This window comes from Mesoplodon mirus (assembly GCF_964341445.2).
Source record: "Mesoplodon mirus genome assembly, chromosome: 1".
NCBI lineage: Eukaryota > Metazoa > Chordata > Mammalia > Artiodactyla > Ziphiidae > Mesoplodon > Mesoplodon mirus.
Genome location: NC_138976.1, coordinates 78,546,860 through 78,568,491, shown reverse-complemented (window position 1 = coordinate 78,568,491; position 21,632 = coordinate 78,546,860). Strand labels below are relative to the sequence as shown.

At 42.1% G+C, this 21,632-nt stretch overlaps 1 protein-coding gene across 6 annotated transcripts in view; it reads left to right on the top strand.

The window, feature by feature from the left end:
- The window catches only part of TRPM3 (transient receptor potential cation channel subfamily M member 3), a gene marked incomplete at its 5' end in the record, with an annotated part of 816,760 nt that overhangs the window by 726,768 nt on the left and 68,360 nt on the right, over positions 1–21,632 (top strand). For 2 of the 6 annotated variants that reach the window (XM_082615531.1, XM_082615529.1), the window contains 7 exons: positions 5,733–5,768; positions 5,927–6,067; positions 7,213–7,242; positions 8,033–8,322; positions 8,976–9,208; positions 11,389–11,552; positions 16,766–16,906. In XM_082615531.1, the coding sequence (XP_082471657.1) occupies positions 5,733–5,768; positions 5,927–6,067; positions 7,213–7,242; positions 8,033–8,322; positions 8,976–9,208; positions 11,389–11,552; positions 16,766–16,906 (1,035 nt within the window). The remainder of the gene's footprint in view (positions 1–5,732; positions 5,769–5,926; positions 6,068–7,212; positions 7,243–8,032; positions 8,323–8,975; positions 9,209–11,388; positions 11,553–16,765; positions 16,907–21,632) is intronic. The other 4 variants (XM_082615530.1, XM_082615528.1, XM_082615533.1 and 1 more) reach the window with 3 other exon arrangements.

The following is a 21,632-nucleotide window of genomic DNA, read 5'->3' as shown; positions in this document are numbered from 1 at the left end:
TGCCCTCAGCAAACCCATTTCTCTTTTCCTCAAGTCTTCCTATTTTGTTTAATTAATCTTGGCATAAAAATGCCTGGAAACTAAACAGAAGTATCTCAGAAGATTAGATGTACACACCCAGCATGTATTCTTTGCCAAGGTACTTGTTGCTCATGTTCAAAACTCAAAATGTTTTGAGTTTTTCTAAAATAATAAGTAAAATATCCCCCTCATCTTAATCTAGTCTGTGTCACTGAAGGAATTATGAGGCTTTCTGAAGAGACAACTGTGTGCCTTTGTCCCATAGTCCCAGCCACTGGGCAGGCCAAGCCTTCATAAAGTCACTCATCTACCTCCATCACCAAGTTTCTCAATGTCTTGCCTGATTTTCAAAGAGGTTTTTGCAGTTAGATGTTAATGAATATAAATGATTGAAATCCCTCCTAATAGGTTCTCTTTCTCGTAGGACTCTGCTTTGCATATCATTTTCTTTTTTCTGAAGTTCCGTTAGCTGCCTCTTACATTTGCTTATATTTAGTGGAAGGCATGTAGAGTATTTTTAAGGTAGAGTTTTCTTTAACTTCTTAGCTAAAGGTATACCTCAAAAATAATATAGACTAACGAGACAGGACAGGATGGTAAGAAATTGGGAGGACTATCAGTTAGGAGCAGTTTTATTTTTCTTTCAAGTGTGATCCAAATACCAGAGCAAGAATATAGTTATACAAGGATTCATTTACTTACTAATTTAGTAATGGGAAAAAAATAACAAATCACTCAGGATAGTACTGAAATGGCTTAGGAAAAATTTATCCTTTTTCTTGAGAAAAGAGACTGCCAATATGGTTGGGAGAAACAAAAGCCTATGTTTAGTTTCTTCCCTTGGGAAGAAATAGGGGCAGGAAATGCAGACTCCATTTATGTCTATGATAAAGGTGAGTGTCTGACTATTGGAGAACAAGAAAGAATAACAGTGGTAGCCAAAGGAGCTGTTAAGTGTCTATGTTTTATGGATGAAAGTAGCTAAAAATGAGGTTTTTCTGTTTGTGTGTTTTTAAGAAGTGAATGAGAAAGAAATTAATATTGGTAAACATCTTCCTCAGATGGTTCCAGATGACTTCCATCAATTTATGCCAATAAGATATGCAAAATCTACAAAAACTAGGTTTAAAATGCTGAGAAAATCTTGGGCAGTTTAAACAGTTTTCAAAATTAAGGAACATAATAATTAGCATGTGCTTTGTGCTTTATGATTTTAAGACTTTATGTACATATTAATTGATTTAATCTATGACAAAAATTAATCAGTAAGTGATAAGCCCTAGTATGAAATGAATGCTGTTCAAAAATTAGAAACACAGTTCGGGACCTTAAACGTAGTGTTTGATAATATGTCTGTAAAATAAAATGTAAATAACTTATGAACCCAGAGAATGCATTTAGGAATTATCAGACCATCATTAAGTTAACCAGCATATCTCCAAGTCCAACTATCCTTTGAAACCAACAGAACTGAATGTGGAGAATTACTTCCAAGCTAGTTTCAAAATCTTAAATTATTTATATCAAGGGAGCAATCTAGGAGCAATGAGGTAGAATTAGTATCAATCAGAAATTTAAAATATCAGCCAACCCAGTTCCCTGAACCTTTCTCGTGCATAAATCCATTGGATGTACCAATGCTCTCATATTAAACCAGAGTGGCCTGAGTCTGTCCGCTTTTCCATGAAATCTAACTTGCCATTTTAGTAGCTAACTGTCTGCTCAATTTGTGCCTCTGTATGTTTTAAAGTAGTAGTTTTTCTTTCTTAAATTAAATGTACTAATACTTCAGATTGCCTCAATTATCCCTCCCCACCAAAGAAGGGTGATATTTGAGTATTATGTAAGAGTAGTGGTGAAATTATGATAACTTAAAATTCATTTATATGGGAATCAAGACCCAGAGCTTTGCCGAATTTTAAAGAAAAAGCATTTCGGACACACTTTGGGGAAAGAAAGGACATTTTCATAACTCCATCTGCTGAATTCATGCAAATTTGCAAAAGCATTCTTAATTTTTAAAAGTTTTGTTGCCCAGTCTACTGCCATGCCAAACACTGAGGGAATGTCCCCTTTTCCCATGAATTTTCACCAGGTTGGTCTTTTCCCCACTCTCCCTTGGTAAATCTGACAACCAGCTATCATTTTATACCTTGCATACATCAGAAGGAAACAGTATTCTTTGAAGGCTTGTTACGAGTTTCAAAGAAAAAAAAAGTTTCCTAAACAGCTGAAATCTGTTAGTGATATCATGAGCTGACATCTGAAAAACAGAGTGCATTTAGAAGAGCAGATTTAATAAGTGAACTTAAGTTATTCTTTTAATTAAAAGACATCCTTAGGCATGGCATGGATTAAAATTTAGCCTCAGCGTAGTATCTCATGGCATGAAAAAAAAGGAGACAATGTTTTCAAGTTGTAAAATTTACCTACCCATGGATCCAAGCCTCTCTATTTTACTCTGTGGATCAAATTATTTGAATCCTGTGGCTTGCTATATATGTTGTTAAGGCATGAAATGGGAAATAAGTGTTCAGACTTTACCGGTTACCAAAGTAATTACCAAAAAAGGGGAGCAGGGAATAACAGAAACAGCAGGCAGAATGAATATTACTCCAGTATATTGACTTCCTATTCGAAAAGGAGCCAAGCACAGGAAGACTCCTCCAGAGGTTTTTGGACATTACCTGTGGAATATGAGGAGGCATTTTTCTCTGCTTTTTTTTAAAGGAGGTGGATGTTATGAGCACAAGCCCATCCCTGTCTAACCCTTTACCCTCCCTTTTCTCTAAGCCTCCATCTCTACTAACCAAATTCCAACAGATTATTAGAAACTGCATCAACTCTGGAAGCTCTGGACAGGGGTCTTTGCCCAGTGACCTGGCAGCATAGAAAGAAGAGCAGCCTTCCAGGTAGTGATCAAACAACTGGACCTTTAGAAACAGGACCTTAGAAGTAACTATGTCCACATTGCCTGTTTTCAGAGCATGAATTGAAGTACAGAGAGAGAACCCTCATTGCCTTGTATTAGGTGACCATCGCCCCCTTGTAGTCAAACAGAAATCAGGCCAGTTCCTTTCAGGCCATCACTCAAAGCTCAGTAACCCAGAATGGTCACAGAATCTTTTCTCCTACTTCAGACAAGATCATACAAAAATCACTCCAAAATAATCAAGCTTTATATAAGAAATTTCTAGGAAAAGAAGATTCCAGCACCTTCTTTGGTAGTATGTAAGCCTATCAGCCCTTTATGAATTTGCATAAAATTTTGCAAAACAGTGTTGCCAGTGTTTGCAGAACATTTGCGAAAAGTGTTGCCCCTCTAAAATTTTTGTTTATTTTGAATTTTACTATTATCACTTTGCTGACAACCCACGCTTACAGAGACCTCAAAAGCATAAATATTGCCATTCAATATTGGTCTTCAGGCAATATTGGTTCTTGTTCTTAGAATTCAAACTGATGTTCACACATAGGTTTCTCAAAAGGAAATATACAGGTGTTAGGCTCACTATTACCCAGGTTTAAATTTGGAAAATTGTTACAGGACTAAAAATAGGCACAAATTCATAGACCCACTATGATTGTTGTTCAGTAGCATCACAATAAACCTTTTGGGGATTTTTCTGAAACCTGGTACTTGAGCATTACAGACCATAAAGGTCATGGAGTTCAGCCCCTTTTACTGGGAAGAAAACTGAGGCCTTGAGCGAAAGTGGATGATTTGTGAAGGATCGACAGAGTCCAGAGCAACTGACTTGCAGCCAGTGCTCTTTCCCCTGCCAGCTTCACAGTGCCAAGGAAAATAGCACAGATGGGGTGAGCCTCCTCTGGAGGTCATCCATGTAGGAACCAAATGCACAGGAGATGAGGCTGACCCAGATGTGCCCAGAGAAGCTCTGGGGCTCTTCTACTCTGAAATAATAGCCTCGCCTAACCATCCCGTAAGAGCCAGACAGTACAGAAAGTACAGTCTTGTTAACCTGCCCAAAATAATGGAGAAAAAGTGTTGCACAGATATTTTATTTTTAGATTCAGTTTAATGTTTATAGAAAGGACAATACATAAAAAGTTCCTGCCTTAAAATAAATCTTTCTCTAAGTTCCCTTTTAAAGAAGTCAGACAATTGGTCTTTCTTGATAACCTGAGGATAGCTGGGGCTTTCCCACCCAGGAGTGACTCATAAACTGTAACTAGTTAGTTGTTACTGAGAACATAATACTGAAGAACCCCAAACTGAGACTTGATCCCAAGTACATTGATTAATTTCAGTGTTTTACTTATTCACATTTTTGACCAAAAAAAAAAAAATCTTGAATGCCTACCATACACCAGGCATTGGGAATACAAAGATAAATAAAACAATTAAAAATATGAAGTTATAGGTTTGATGGCAGGATACAGTGGGCCACCTGTAATCCTGAATCCCTTTCAAGTGATTGCTGTTGACCATAGGAAAGCTGATACAGATAACTGAAAACCTACCTTCAGTTAATAAAACTACATAAGCTAATTTCCTAGCGATAACGATATCTTCATACACTATGAATTTCCCAATTCTGCTGTGTAATCCCACCTGAACTTTACCTGGTAGACCTCAGAATCACCTGGACAGCTCATAAAGTGCATAGAGTCTCATACTCGAAGCAGGATAGGGTCCAGACCTTTGCATTGTCACCAAGTTCCTCAGATGGAGCAGATGCCACAAAGTTGGAAAACCACCACTATTATGAGCCACTTCTGTGAAGTGGCAGGAATCTCACACAGCATCCTGGACGGATCCTCCATTAAAGACAAACCCCAAAGTGGACAAAGCCCTCAGGCCTCTCCAAAATGTATCTAAGAATGCAGTGTGCCAGGCTTCCAACACGGTGTGGTACCCCTGCCATTCATGGTATAGAGCACACTTCTGCATCAGGGAACTAAACCAGACAGTGAGACTTGATCAGTTGTACCCCTTGGAACTCACTGTGAGCTCAGAATTTCCCACAAACAGAACTAATTCTTCCTTGACCTAAAAAAACAAGGATTTTCCTCAGACCCTATAGAGCTCCCTTTTGAAGTAGAAATCAGTAATGAGCAGATAATAATAAAAACTCTTGTTTTTGCATCTATATGTACAACATTAAACTTATACCGTAGCTCTAGGTCCTTAAGAAGCACTATTCTCTGAAAGAAAATATGAAAAACCTCTTTAATTCTGAGAAAATAAATATTCAGTTGATAAAACTTCTCTTATTTCACCCCTCTTTCTCTTTAAACACAGGGGATGTTCATAAAGGACTTTGTCATGACATCCATCCTGCTCTCCTTTAAAAAAAGGTGCCAATTTTTAAAAAACGTTTAATAGAAGTTTTGTGTAAAGGATATTTGAGCTCTCAGCATATTTCACCTGATGCAGTCCCTGGTAATCACAATCACCTTCTGGAAGGAGTCTTCATTTAGTGAGTGTGAAGAAATAACTGATCAGCAAGAGGACAGTAACAGGCCTGGGTCAGAGGCAGAGCAGTGAGGGGGTCCAGGGGGAGTATCTGGGGAACATAGTTCCTAGTGGCTGGGAATGGTAGAATTTGCCATGTCTAGCCTTGTGTTTCTTTCTGCTACACTGGTGTTTTTTTCTCCCCAGCTGAAGACTTGAATAAATATTTTGATTTTCTGTTATTGCCGACGATTACTGCATCTTCTTATTTAACTTATGTCTTCTTTCCAAGCGAGAATATCCAGGTTTCGGTTGGATCTATTTTAAGGTGAATTGATTAACCAGAATAATAATACATTCATATGTTTCTTTTTTAATTATTATTATTATTTTACTCTAAAATAGTTACAGAACACATGGAATAGAATCCCTAGTAAACCACACTGTCTTTTGGATGTGTCTGTTTGTTCCGTTCTTCCGTGATAGGGGAACCTGCCCCCAGACTACAGAATCAGCCTGATAGACATCGGCCTGGTGATCGAGTACCTGATGGGAGGGGCTTATCGCTGCAACTACACGCGCAAGCGCTTCCGGACACTCTACCACAATCTCTTTGGCCCCAAGAGGGTGAGGCTGGCAGCAAATTCCATTTCCTGGACTCTGGGGAGGACTAGTGTGTGGTAGATTTGGAGTGTGGATGCTTTGTCATCTCCAAGGGGGAGATCAGATGACAAGGCAATCGCCCTGCCTCTTCTTCCCTCTGCCATCAAATCTGTTTAAACAAGAAAAAAGAAAAAAAGGAATATACTGGGTGTTACACTTCTTTCTTTTCCTCACTAGATCCAATTCAAACCAGAAACTGGCATCGAAAGTGAACCTTTTTTAGCTTTTCTGCATGCTATGAATTGCGATGACATGCTCAACTTCTAAATAAGTCATTTTGTATATTAAAAAAGTAATTTTTCTCATTTAAAAGGAGTGAACCTTAATGATCAGAGAATAGTAATTCAAATCTTATTATCTGCCTCATCAGTTTTCACGGTTTTTGGTCTTGGGATCTATTTATAAAAAATTATTGAGGACACCCCCAAAGCTTTTTACCTATATGAGTTCCATCTTGTTCTACAATTTGCTGAGCTGCCTTCTCTTGCGTCTTGGTCTGTGCCTGTTTTTCACATCCCCAGCGTCACCAGTGGTGCTACCGTGTGTGCTTACACTTTCCATGCCATTCAGTGCCTTTTGCCGTCAGCACATGCCCCTCTGGTCCCACTCACCCTTGCTCTGCTGGACAGCAGCAAAGAGAGATAGCCAGCGTGAAGCATCTCAACATATAGTATTTCTGAATAATATCCCACGTCTCCAGATAATAGAGGTCTTTCAGAGGTTTGGGAAACATCTCGTAGTTTGATTGAATGTCTCATTGTTCACTCAAGTGCTTGATGTCGTGGAGAGGGCGGCCTAGCGGGATGGTTTTAGGATGATGGAAGAAATCTTGGCCCACAAAAGAGATTATAAACCTGCAGGCTCTACCCTTGGGCAATCTCATTATGCCTCTCCAGTTTCCTAATTTTCTGTAATTCACCAAAATCACTAAATCCCTAATTCTCTTAGAATTTCTATAAAGAGTTTCCCCTGTGGTGTTTTATTTAGTGAAATGAATAAATGCTTATGGTACAATAGATTTGTTCTATTACCTGTTTAAGATACATTAGGATTCTTTTCTTACCTCTATAAAGAAAGATCTAACTTTGTGCATAACATTTTTTTAACAGCCCAAAGCCTTGAAACTGCTGGGAATGGAGGTAAGTGTTCGCTCAAATTATTAGTGTCAATTGTTTATTCTCTTTATTACACATTTCAAAATATATATATATAAGGTCATTCCAGTGGTAGGGCTTAGTACATGATTCTAAAATAAGGAGGTGATAATTTTTCCAGTGTCGAGGGGGCAGGTCACAGTAGCTTTGAAATTTCTATCATGGGGTTATATTAGCATTGCAAACAAAGAAATAAATCCTATTTGAAATACTGACTTGAAAACCAAAAAAGCATATAAATTCCAGTAAGTGAAATCTATTCATGGGTGTTTACAAATGGCAACAGATCCAAAGACCAGAAATTCTTCACAAATGCATCTAATGAAGTATTCAGAAACTCAAGATAGATTATCTGTCTCCCATCTTCTGTTCATGTGGCTATTATCGTATATCCAATGGCAAGTATAGGATGTCCTCATCCTTTCAGCGGAAAGGGTAGTGCTGTCCATCATGAGGTACAAATAACCCTACTTGTAGAGGAAAAGAATGGACAAAAGTTAAGAAAAAAAAAGCCCATTAAAAAATACTGTTCTAAAATTAAAGTATAACACTGACATGTTCCCATAGGACTGTGCTTATACATTTATTATAACTTGTTTTAAAGTTAGGCATTCAGGGGCTTGTGAGTTCTTTTAGAATAGAAGCTAGGAAAAGATAGTTCATTTTTTCTGTATCTATCCCAGAGCTGGCCAGTAGTAGACATACAAGAACTATTTACTGAGTTGAATGGATTCATTTCTAACTCCATCTCTATGTTTTTTCCCTAAAATTACAGGATGATGTTCCCTTGAGGCGAGGAAGAAAGACAACCAAGAAGCGTGAAGAAGAGGTGGACATTGACTTGGATGACCCTGAGATCAACCACTTCCCTTTCCCTTTTCATGAGCTGATGGTGTGGGCCGTCCTGATGAAGCGGCAGAAGATGGCCCTGTTCTTCTGGCAGCACGGAGAGGAGGCCATGGCCAAGGCCCTGGTGGCCTGTAAGCTCTGCAAAGCCATGGCCCACGAGGCCTCCGAGAACGACATGGTTGATGACATCTCCCAGGAGCTGAACCACAACTCCAGGTTGGACAGCCTAGCAAATGGCGTGGTCAGGGGAGGAGAAGGGAAGGTGGTCCCCAGATACAGGTTTTTTGAGCTATCCAATACTTCAAGGGGAGACAGAATCAACCCAATGGTGCATACAGAGGGCGGACACAAACAGTTAACATTTACAGTGCACAGTGCTAGATACAGAGGTACATACAGATACATAGATTTCATTTCATCCTCTCAACTGCCTCAAGAGGTAGGTCCCTTATGATGCATACTTTACACCTGAAGAAAATGAGACTCGGAGAATTTAAGTAACCTGTCCAAGATCACACACTTGTGGTTGACAAGGCCCAGCTCTGAACTGAGGTCTGTCACATTTAAGAAGACATACTGCACTCTGAGTTTTGGGTCTGCCTTCCACATCCATATGCCTTGAACTGGGGGCCTTGAGTGCAGGGATTGTGCTTCATTTGACTTACACCCCCAGTTCTAAACATGGTATCTGGCACACAGTAGATGCTTAATGGGTGTTGGCTGAATGAATGAATGAACAGACTAGACCCCGTAAGGAACAACTAGACCACTCAGCGACCACCCTTTGTGGCTTGGCCAGTGGGTCCCCACTTTCATCATCTAAGTCTCCAAGATGGCCAAAAGACAGTTCCTCACGTTCTCTCATTCAGGGACTTTGGCCAGCTGGCCGTGGAGCTCCTGGACCAGTCCTACAAGCAGGATGAGCAGCTGGCCATGAAACTGCTGACGTATGAGCTGAAGAACTGGAGCAACGCCACATGCCTGCAGCTCGCTGTAGCTGCCAAGCACCGTGACTTCATCGCACACACATGCAGCCAGATGTTGCTCACGGACATGTGGATGGGCCGGCTCCGGATGCGCAAGAACTCAGGCCTCAAGGTCAGTGAGTCCAGAAGGTCCTGTTGGCTGTGAGGGCCAGAGGGCTGGTGGGAGCTTTCCAAGCCAAATCTGCAGTGGTAGTGGGCATTCTCTTAATTCGGGAGGGTGGTTCTAAGCCCCAACTATGCATCAGAATCTTCTGTATAATGGGTTGTTTTTTTGAATACAGAGACGAGGGCCTACCCCAAGTTCTGCTAAATCAGAGCCTCTAGAGATGGCATGCCTAGACAGTAATATTCTTAGAAGATCCAAAGGTGATGGTCACACACAGGTACCATAGGAGGTATCATTTGCTCTGTCACAAGCCATGCTGCACCAGGAGACACTTACTTAGGCAACCTTTCACCTCCGTGCGAGCCTGAACGCCTTGGCCCCTCCTTGGCACCATAAAGAGACATTGGCTCTTATCTTTAGAAATTTTTTTAATGAAATAAAAATGAGATTTATATGTAAAGATGTTGCTAGATAATCCTGATCTATTCTTCATTGAAGGAAAACAAGTTGCAGACCAATACGTAGAGCCTGAGCCCATTTCTTTGTTTTTTTTAAAGCATGTACATGTATAGTTCTATTTGTATAACTTCATTTAAAAAAAAATAGAAAGGATACACAGTAAATTGTTTGTAGTGGTTATCCCTGGGGTTGAAAGTATATGAAATAGGATAATAGGTGGCTTTTGATTTTTTGTTTTCTTCAGTGTTTTACAAGGAAAACATTAAACTGAGAGAATTTGTTAAAAGAACAAAATAATGGGAAGGGAAGATGGAAAGAATGTTTTAAAATGCTTTATCTGTTTAGAGTCTGTGGCTGTTACAACCGAAGCCAGCCAGGCTTATACTTACCTAGAACTACCTGCTCTAGGTAACTCTGAGGTCAGCCCAAAACAAAAGGGCCACCAGACCAGATCAATCTGCTGAGGCCACCCTGATTGAACCAGCAACCCTCCCCCACTCCACCCTTTCCGTGGGCTCTTGGCCCAGAATCATAGAAGGGTTCCATGAAGTGGGTCATGGGCATTCCATCACTACCCTGCAGACAACGCCAAGCCTGGCTCTCAGCTCTGAGGACAGGGTGTCATGTCCCCTGAAGACTGCCAGGCATGCCACCTGAGCGTTCCCAGGCCTGCCAGGCACCCTGAGTCAGGGTCACCACTCTCCCCTTTCCCTTAGCTGCTCTCAAGTCCCTGGGCACTCGAGCACAGACTGTCCCTGCCTCATTACTTGAGGATCATTTTTACTTATCCTTCATGGCCTCTCTTAGCCCCTCACCTTGGTATACTTTCTTCAGGGAGGGTTGTATTCAGAAGCCTTGTACACAGAACCATTTTAGGACTGAGGAAAGAGGTGAGAGAAGATTTAGGGAACACAAATCAGATGTCAGTATTATCATTCAGAAACTTGGTCCCTGGAAATAGAGAATGAAATTATTGCCCTCTCATGAGAAAAGCCAGTGAATTTAGTGTCATCACGTGGAGATTTAAGCATGTGGTTTATAATGAGAGAAATACAGTGCTGAGCCTCCTGGGGCATTTGTGCTGAGGGATTCTCATAGTGATACAGAGCGCGCGCGCGCGCGCGCGCGCGCGCGTGTGTGTGTGTGTGTGTGTGTGTGTGTTTCTGTTGGATAGTAGCAAATGCTGGGGGATGCTCTAAAATGAATACCGTTTTCCTACATGGACTTTCTCAAGGTCAGCTTAGGACAGTATTTTTTACAGAGATAACCAGATGACACATAATCAATTCCACTTGGCATATTAATAAATAAATGCCAGTGGACATAAGTATGAACTGATTTCACAAAGTGCCATCAAGTGACTAAATGGGAATCTGAATTTTTTCCCATTTTTGCCTTGGGTAGAATCTTTTTTCTCTGTTTCCCTCATACAAAGTAGGTGTTAATTGGATAAGATGTATTTGGGTAAGATGCTTTGTTTCTCCAAAATCAGACTGAGCTACTGTGAGTTAACAGTTCCCAGTCGTGTGGGCAGAAGTGACCCTCTTAGCATGGATGTTCTTAGTTATTCAGATATGCAGGTCCCCACTGTGGGCACACCCAACACTCATACACCCTCACATCACACACACACAGACCCCACCCCCCAGGCTCTCTGATTCTAAGCAACCACCCTTATCTTAATCCTTTAAATGTGATTATTATTATTATCATTATTATTACTTTAGGTAGTTCTGGGAATTCTACTTCCTCCTTCAATTCTCAGCTTGGAGTTCAAGAACAAAGATGACATGCCCTATATGACACAGGCCCAGGAAATTCACCTCCAAGAGAAGGAGCAAGAAGAACCAGAGAAGCCCACGAAGGAAAAAGACGAAGAGGACATGGAACTGACAGTAAGAAAAAACTATTCAGTTATTGTCAGAGGGGAGAACCCCTAATCCACCTCTCCCATGGATATGGCTTAAGATTTAATAACTCTTGAGGTCAGCCTCCCACCAGGTACTTTCATTTAAGTATTGAGACCAGGTTATTACAAAAGTGTCCTCTCAGGGACTTCCCTGGCGGTCCAGTGGTTAAGACTCTGTGCTTCCAATGCAGGGGGCACGGGTTTGATCCCTGGTCGGGGAACTAAGGTCCCACATGCCGCATGGTGCAGCCAAGAAAAAATAAGTGTCCTCTCTGTGCACAAATAACATAACTAAAGGGACTAATCCTTCAGCCAGGTAAGTGGCACTCAGCAACCCATTGAAATTCAGAAGCAATACACCCTGCATTTTCCAAACAGGCGATACTTTATAAACAACAGGTGATGTGGCAGTCTTAGCACATGAAGAAGGAAAGGGAATCTGATTTGGGAGCAGCTGGTTCCACGGAGCTGGAGCCGTTGTGCTGATCAGAAGCTAAGCCTTTATCTGTCTTCGAGGTCAGGCTCACAAATACAGCACTAATTGAATTTTGGGGTTTGTATGGAAGGCTTTTATTAGCTCTTCCTGGTATAATTATAGAGCATGGATGGTTTGTTCTGTAGGGGGAATGGGGCAGCTGGGCATGGGACAGCTTCCTGCAACCCCTGCTGGAGCAGCATGACTACCACTGGATTGTATCCAAAGTCTAAAAACATCACATGCTATTAAAGGGACAAACAAGGCTTCAGAGCTTTGGAGACATAAGGCAACAGCTCCACAGGACTTCCTGGATACCCCCCACCCTCCCCACCACCCTGACCAATTACCGTGACGAGCCAGAAGAAGCTGTTAGGGGGAAAAAAAAATTGGTTTTGCTCAGGTGACAGAAGGCCTTGGCATTATTATCCTAAGTGGGACCACTCTGCGAATTGTTTTTCCTCCAGATAAACACTATCTCCTTCAGTAGGTCCTTCCTAAAGATCTGTTTGCAGGCACATTCCCAGCCCCAAGTACAACAGGGGCTATGCATCGGGCCACTCTTTGGATTGATTAATCATTCACTGCTTTTGACTCACTGAGTTCAAGTCCTATGTTTGCTTTCAGTTTCAGGATCCTTATATAAATTAGTGGAGAAGTCTGCTTTCCTCTATGACAGGATCAAATGACTGTCTTCCCTAAAGAACTTACCATAATTTTGGCCTCTGAACCCCTTCAAGGATAGGAAATGATATTTTGATCATTAGCAGAAACGTTGGTAGTAGTAATACCAAATCTTTATTGAATGCTTCAGCAGAGGGGAAAAGAGTGTGCGCTCTGGAGCCAGAATCCTGCCCTGTCACCTACTCACTGTGGGACCTTGGGCACAGTTTCTTAACCTCTAACATGCGAATAATGACATTATTATTATTACTAGCTCACAGGTACATGTAAACTATGTAACAAGTGTACATGTAACTAATGTAGACTGGTGCCTAGCACGTGGTAAATGTTTGCTAATATTGCTATAATGGTGCTAAATGCTTAACCGTACAGTTACTCATGGAATCCTCACAACAAGCCCACAAGGTAGGTACTATTGTTATACCATTTTATAGATGAGGAAGCTGAGGCTCAAGAGAGGTTAAATGGTCCAAGGTTACCCACCTAATTAGTTGCAAAGCCGGGATTAGAACCCAGGCATGCAGACTCCACTGGCCATGCTTTTACCTGATAAAGCTAAGGGATGCAAAGAATTTCTTCCTAGCTTCAAATGTAGGAGCTCAGCTGGTTTGGTCCACCACGTAGTAGAAAGAATCCAGTAGGGATGCATGGGCCTCCTGTGTCAAGTATGACATGGCCTTGACATTGGTGTACATCCTAGGAAGGCTCAAAGAAGGAACCTAGGAAGGTAGCCAGAAGCAAAAGCAGTATTCTTTCTGGTTGGGTCTCAAGGAAGATAACGAAAGAGGCAGCTGCCTCTCCTGCTCAGTCCAGAGTTTTGAGGATCTGATCTTTCAAGAAGCCACAATAAAAGATGCGTCTCTGGGCTTTCCTGGTGGCACAGTGGTTGAGAGTCTGCCCGCCGATGCAGGGGACACGGGTTCGTGCCCTGGTCTGGGAAGATCCCACATACCATGGAGCGGCTGGGCCCGTGAGCCATGGCCGCTGAGCCTGCGCGTCTGGAGCCTGTGCTCCGCAACGGGAGAGGCCACAACAGTGAGAGGCCCGCGTACTGCAAAAAAAATAAATAAATAAAATGCATCTCTGGACTAAGAGCAAAGTCTACTTCCCAAAGAATAGCCCCTGCCGTTGTCTACTGAGAACCCAAGTAGAAGACACCACAACAGCATTACTGCCTGAGCTGATTCTCCACAGGCTGAAACAGCAGGGAGAAGGAAAGAAAAGAAAGGACTCATGGGCTGGCAAAGTCAGGGTTGGACAGCACTTGTTTTGTTTTGTTTTGTTTTTTGCGGTACGCGGGCCTCTCACTGTCGTGGCCTCTCCCGTTGCGGAGCACAGGCTCTGGCCGCACAGGCCCAGCGGCCATGGCTTACGGGCCCAGCCGCTCTGCGGCACGCAGGATCTTCCCAGACCGGGGCACGAACCCGTGTCCCCTGCATCGGCAGGCGGACTCTCAACCACTGCACCACCAGGGAAGCCCTTTCCTTTTTTTTTTTTAATTTTTAAATTTTTTTTTATTTTTATTTTTTGACAGCACTTGTTTTTAAGGTGGCACTTTCTTTGACCCTAATGACAAATTCTGTTACTGCTGGACCACTGGTCTCGGCTCACCCCAGACAGGATTGGAGAATACAGCTTGTTGACAACTCCACTCCCTTCATAGCATTGATATTTGAGCTTCTGTGTTAAACCAATATATCCTCTCTTGGAATGGAACATTTTCCCTTGGCCCTTCCAAAATTATACATGAAATATCAGCCTCAGTTTGCTTCACTTTAGTAGCCTTTAATAGCTTAGTTCACCTCAAAGGATCTTTCCCAGACTTGACATCTGTGTCTAGCCAGCAAAGATTCTGAAATCCATATTGTGCAGTCAGTGTCTGTATTTGACCCTGTTACAATCTGCTTTAAGAAATGTAGGCTAAGGAAATGTTTGACTACTGGGAAAAGAAATCAACAAAATCAGCAAGTTACGCTGCTTAAGCTGGAATTAATGAAATGTCGAAAATGGTTTACTTAAACCATGAAAGACAAGCCTCTTAAAAATGCACTCACTTTGAAATATTTTTGAACAATAAAGGCAAAATAGATTGTTCTGTTTTTCACTTTGTTTTACCTGCCTTTCTAGGTAAGTGTCTTGAATTTTTCCTAATAAAGCCTCAGCACATCCACAGACCCAGGGCATTGTTACAACTCTGTTAGGAAAGCCAGCGTCCCTAGAGGTTACCCCAAGATGCCATTCTCCAAGATGCCTAAAACACTCCAAGCTGCCTTTACTCTCATCTAATTGTGTACCCAAATGGTCTTGTATTATTGAGCATATAAATAAGCAGAATAGAAGTAGGATAATTATGTTACATATATTATAAATTATAGAAGAGAAATATCATGTAACTTCAGAGTTTCCTGAGGTCGATGATCGATATTTATAGAACCCTATTGCTGTCTAGTGTGCTATATCCATCACAAAGATTGACTCAGCTCACTGATCAAAATAAATTCTTAGATAGGCCATAGTATGGAATCTTACCTATTCATTAGTTCAAGGTACTTTTCCAGCCAGAGAGTCCATAAAGGAATGGAAGTTACCCTTTCCCGAAATCCTATGGTTACAGGTAAATCATGTGTTGATTGTTACATAGTTGAGTAAAGTGGATATTTGAGGCAATGACAAAAATAGTTGAAACTAATAATCTATATTGTGGGTAAGGTAGTTTGAAACCAGAATTATCTAGTGGTTGTCTCTGTTATCAGCTTCAAGGTAAATTATTTTGGTAATTATATCTGCAACTTTAAACCCATATTCCTATACTTTTTTTTCTCCCAAATCCTTATCTGTCTTCTGTAGTTATAAGGTTTTACCCTGTTCTCACACTTAATAAAAATTTCATTTCCCAAACATTGTAGAACTAACCTTGCTTAGAACAATATGGAAAGAGTTAAAGCCAAGAAATTCTGCTGTAATAGGTGCCTAATATCACACTTTTTTTTTTTCTTGTGAGAGATCCCAACTAGATCATTTCAGTCACGAGTATCCGAGAAAGCCTTAGTTCACTTTAAAGACCAGCTAATCTTTACCGAGCACTTACTGTGTTCCAGATGCCGATTGATTTGTAAACCAACCCTCTATCAGGTGCTATGACTACCCTTGTTTTACAGCTAAAGAAACTAAGTCTCAGAGAGGTTAAAAGAGTTGCCCAAGGTGCCACAGATTCTAAGTGTCCAGGGTAGGACCCAGTCCCTTTCTGTGTCCAGTTTTTCTCAAGTTCTGCCTTTTTTGTGATGTTTAATTGTTGTTGCCACTTCTCCTGTCAGAAATGAGGAGGAAATAGTGAATTCTTAAGGAGATCTGCAACAACTTGGGAGATGAGGGCCTTTTCTGGTCAGGCCTGACTTCCGGTCCCATCTGGTTGACTCTGCCATGCAGAGGAAGGCAGTGTGCCCAGGAATCACCAAACTAGCACCAGCAGTAATTCAGGCTTTACAGGGTTTGAAATCAGGGAACTGAGACATATGCCTAAGAGTTGGGTAGACATTCCTAAGTTCAGGCACTACAGATAACTTAACCTCTTGAATATTCAACACCTTTGGATAAATAAGGTATTACTAGTCCAATTTACCCTTGACTTAAGAGTCGTTAGCATGAGTAGAGAACCCAGACCTGCCTGTTTCACGATATATAAAGAGAGAGAGAGGGGTTGGGAGGAATGATAGATTCCTGGCCTTTCCAGGTTACGCTCTTCCTGTCTCTCAGAACTCTGGGTATCTTCCAACAGCTCATCTTCCAGAGGTTCCAGGCTGGAAGAGAAGAGAATGGTCAAGAAATATCCCTAAGGCCTTCCATCCCAGGGAAAGGATACATAGATTCTATGTATAATGCAAATGCACACTTAGGGAAGGCACAATCTCTAAATCTCTGGGGGCCCTGAACAAAGCTCTTAGGTTCTGTGAACACACTTTCCCCATCTATAAAATGAGATACATGTTGAAACATGTTCTGCAGAACCCTGCTGTGATGGTATTGGTTCTCTTCCACTGTAGGCAATGTTGGGACGAAACAACGGGGAGTCCTCTAGGAAGAAGGATGAAGAGGAAGTTCAGAGCAGACACCGGTTAATCCCCCTGGGCAGAAAAATCTATGAATTCTACAATGCACCCATTGTGAAGTTCTGGTTCTACACTGTAAGCATCTTTCCTTTTCTCTTTTTATTAAAGAAGAAAAGGCCACAAAGAGCCAGTGTCAGTTTCTCACACACCTGGGTGGTTTCTTCTACAAGTCATTATATAAAGACCTACAAGTCTACAAGTCATTATATACAGGCAGGAATAATGGCTCTATGACCTTGCTTTTTCCTATAGCTTTGCAAGATTTATGGAGTTTGTGAGGCAGCTTCCACAGCTTCTACATTTCTCCTCCTTGCAGAAAAGAAAGGAAATGGTAAAAGTGAGAACTAGCAGAAATAGAGGTGAGATGAATATGAGTCTAGTCTAGAAGGGAAATAGAGGTCCTTCTACAAAACGCTTCCCTTTTCTGGATGGATGAGCAATGGATCAGAGTTGCCCATTTTAGACACCAGTCCTGGGTTTGGGGGGACATTTGGTGGGTAAGGGCTGAGCAGAGTGTTAGAAGGAAAACTACTAAAGATGGGGATCAGAAGTGTGTAATTACTCCCAATCCGGTATGTCATCAAACAACCTTTCTTGCTCTGACACGGTTAAACAACATGCAAACCAAAGCAGCAAAAAACATGCAAAGCAACCTACAATCACAGCAAGTACTGTCCAGTAAGCACACCCTGCAAATATCTTCTGCCCACGAGATAAAAGATTATCCCTGAAATAGCCTCCTCATATGGGAGAAATGGCCCGTCTGCCCCCTGTTTTTCATGATATTTTAAGCTTAAGGTGAGCTTTGACCCAGGTCTTCTCTGCTGCTCTCCAGCCAACGGTGGAGCTGTGCCAGATGAAAGATAGTGCATCTGTATTTTTGGCCTTTTTCACAACCAGCTCCACACCAGTCACTTGAGTCAGCAACAGGATAATCTGAGTCTGAGGCCGAGATGACGCAAATGACCAGATGAGGTCCTCTTTGTGTGGTCCTGTATGCTAACACTCAACGCTGGCTTTAAGCCAGGCTTTCCCAGCCTCTGCACGATTGACATGTGGGGCGGAATAATTCTTTGTTGAGGAGGGCTATCCATGCGCAGCAGCATCCCCAGCCTCTGTCCACTAGATGCCAGTAGCAGTCTCCAGCCCCAAGTAGGACAACCAAAATGTCCCCAGACATTGCCAGATGTCTCCTTGTGGGTAAAACTGCCACAAGTTGAAAACCACTACTTTAAAGTTTGGTCTTCAAAAGAGGATGGGAAATTATTAAAATACAAATATGATCTTTTTAGTGAAGTAAAAATTTAAATTTAAAGTTTAAATTTATTAACATTAAAAAAAATCCTTCCCCCCCTCAAAAAAAAATAACTAAGGCATGCAGAAATCATTTCTATTTATCTATTGCATGCAGATATACACTATTTTTACCTTGCAGAAAACAACGGAGTGGTGGCAAGCATGGACTTTGGAGTCAGACAGCCTAAGTAGAAATCCTGTCTGGGCCTCTTTATTATTGTGTCACCTTAAGCAAGTTACTTTAGCACTACGTTCCCAGTTTTCTTAAGATGGGGATAGTAATAGTACTTACTTTGTAAGGTTTGGTAAAGATTAAATGTGTTAAAATATGTAAAGCAGGGCTTCCCTGGTGGCGCAGTGGTTGGGAGTCTGCCTGCCGATGCAGGGGACGCGGGTTCGTGCCCCGGTCCGGGAAGATCCCACATGCCGCGGAGCGGCTGGGCCCGTGAGCCATGGCCGCTGAGCCTGCACGTCCGGAGCCTGTGCTCCGCAAAGGGAGAGGCCACAACAGTGAGAGGCCCACGTACCGCGAAAAAAAAAAAAAAAAAAAGTAAAGCACTTAGAACAGGGCCTGGAACAGGTAAGCACAATATAAATGTAACTGTTGTTATTCCTAGGCTGGTCCCATTGCAGAGCAACGAGCAGTGTTTTCTTCATCCACCCAGGCAGCAATGATAAACTATCATTTATTGAATACCTACCTTTCTCTTATATTAGACTGCTTTAATTGTCTAGGACAGAGCGTGACAAACTACAGCTCACAGGCCAGACCCAGCCCACTGCCCATTATTGTGGCCCGTGAGCTAAGAATGTTTTGTTTTGTTTTGTTTTGCGGTACACGTGCCCCTCACCGCTGTGGCCTCTCCCGTTGCGGAGCACAGGCTCCGGACGCGCAGGCCCAGCGGCCATGGCCCACAGGCCCAGCCGCTCCACGGCATGCGGGGTCCTCCCGGACCGGGGCACGAACCCGTGACCCCTGCGTCGGCAGGCGGACCCTCAACCACTGCGCCACCAGGGAAGCCCCTAAGAATGTTTTTTACATTTTTAAAGAGTTGAAATAAAATCTACTGAAGACTAATTTGTGACACATGAAAATTACATGAAATTCACATGTAATTGATGTGTCCATAAATAAACTTTTACTGGAATACAGCCAAACTCATTCATTTACCTATAGTCTGGGTGCTTTTGTGCTACAACCGTTGAGTTGATTACTTGCAATAGAGACCATCTGGCCCACAAAGCCTTAAAAATTATCTGGTCCTTTACAGAAAATGTTTACAGACTCCTGATCTAGAGCATGAAAGAAACCAGTAGTAGTATCAAGAATTATCTATCACCTTTACAAATAGAATACTAGCATCTTTTACCCTTCCAAGGCATCTCTTTTTTTCTTTGTCTGAGTTCAGTATTAATTTTACTTCCTTGATTCCTCTAGTCCCCATTTACTTAGCTGAGGCAATTTATTAGCCAAGAATGTTTTTAAATCACAGATGCCTTGCCAGTGGCTCTGAGCCTTGGCTATGCATTAGAATCACCTGGAGTGCTTAAAAAAAAAAACAACCTGAGTTCTATTTAATCTATATGTTTACTTAAGAAGATGCCTGGGTTCTTTTCCCGGAGATTCTGTTGACATTGTTCTGGAGCACAGCCAGGACATCAGGATATTTCAAAGCTCCCAAGTGGTTGTAATGAATAGCCAGGGATGAGAACCACTGCCCTAGACAAAGGGCTGAGTTTTCAGCCTGATATTTCCAAAACTTCCATAATGATAAGGGATTGTGTTAGAAATGTAAATTCCTGGCCCCATCACAGACCCACTAAATGAAATCTCCAGGGAGGAGCCCGAGCGGTTGTGTTTAACAAGCTTCCCAGGTGAGTCTTGTGGTCTGGGAAGCTTGGGGCATACTGCTCTTCTTGTACCATATACTACTGCAGGTTGTGAGGCTGTCCCTTTGAGAAGTGGGGCCCACGTGTCCAGCTCTCTTCTGCATGGCTGACTGGGTTACCCTCCACAAACCCATCAGACTGGATGCTCCAGTCATGTCTGGTTGTGTTTGCACAATGATTTTCAGAAATCCATATGTATTGACAAAGTCTCAAAGAAGTAAATGGAGATGCGGAGTGTCAGTCTTTAAAGTCCCCAGAGATGCTTAACAATAAAATGCAGCTTTAGATCAAAGGGCCCATTTGCTTTTGGTTGTGTTTTTTTCTGTAAGAGTAGTTCCCACCTTGATTTCCCAAAGTATCCCCTTCTACACTCCCAGGGTTCTGAAAGGTAGGGCACACCTCACTTCCACATAACCTCACTTCCATATCTTAGCAAGTTTCCAGAGGAGCAGGTTGAGTCCTCTTCTGTTCCAAGACGAAAGGAGGCAGGGATCCAACTGGATCCCAGACCAGTTTGTGGTGAGGGCCTGTTTCAAGTGCCCAGCTGGAGAGGATGCCAATTCAAGGTGCAAAGTGGTGCCAGGTCAGAGGGCACCGGGTGTGCTCTGGGCTTCTCCAGCAGGAACAGACTCCTTCCTCTGATAACACGATGGGCCCTTCCACGCTCTAGCGGCAGTAGGAAAAGGCCTGGGAAGAAGCAAGGAATGGCCAGGCCCCACCAGGGATCCCCAGGCAGCTTCAGCAGGCTTTGGTGCTTGCATTTCATACTTTAGGAGTCATGCACCTTGGTTAATGGTAAATTTATAAAAATAGATAAGCAAATAAAATACACATTCTTATAGGATTCCCACTAACTTAAGAATCACAAGGTTCTGTTTCTTTTCAAAGCTATGGCATTCTACACACAGCTTGTTAAAGCTTACAGAATATATATGTGTGTATATATGTGAATATATATTCAGACACACACACACACACACACACACACACACATACATTAAAGCATGTCATGTTAGGGTTATCTGCAGCAAGGCCCCATGAATGTTAGCGAGTTCTAAGGTTTCTTCCAAGGCAGCATCCAGTCCTCTGTTGTACCACTGAAACATGTTTAAAGCCCTATTTTTGGAAGTCTGTATTTTGAGAGTTGTCCCAAAATATTATACTGTAGCTTGTTTATGGAAAGAAAAGCATTGTAGAGTAACTGATTTAAAAAATAGGCAGGAGCTAAAAAGGATGGTCGTGGAGGAGGCATAAGCAATGAGGTCAATTTAAAAAAGAAAAAGAAGAGAGGTATGAGTAGTTAAGGGGGGTAAAAAGGAAGGAAGGACTGAGGTAAGAGGAGGCGAGAGGCATAGAAGTTTCTTGAAAAAAGAGGTGTATAATAATATCAGTCACCATTCATTGGGCCTCTATACTGTAGCAGGAGGTAGATGCATATTCCCCTCCCCCATCCTTCTGAAAGCTCTGCAGGGTCGGTAGCAAACATCTCCATTTCACAGAAGGGAGGCCCAGGCAGGCGAAGTGATTTTACACAAAAAGATACAGCTGGGATGTACTTGAGCCAGGATTTAAATCCAAGTTTCACTGACTTTGCGTCTACATTCCTTCCACCAAA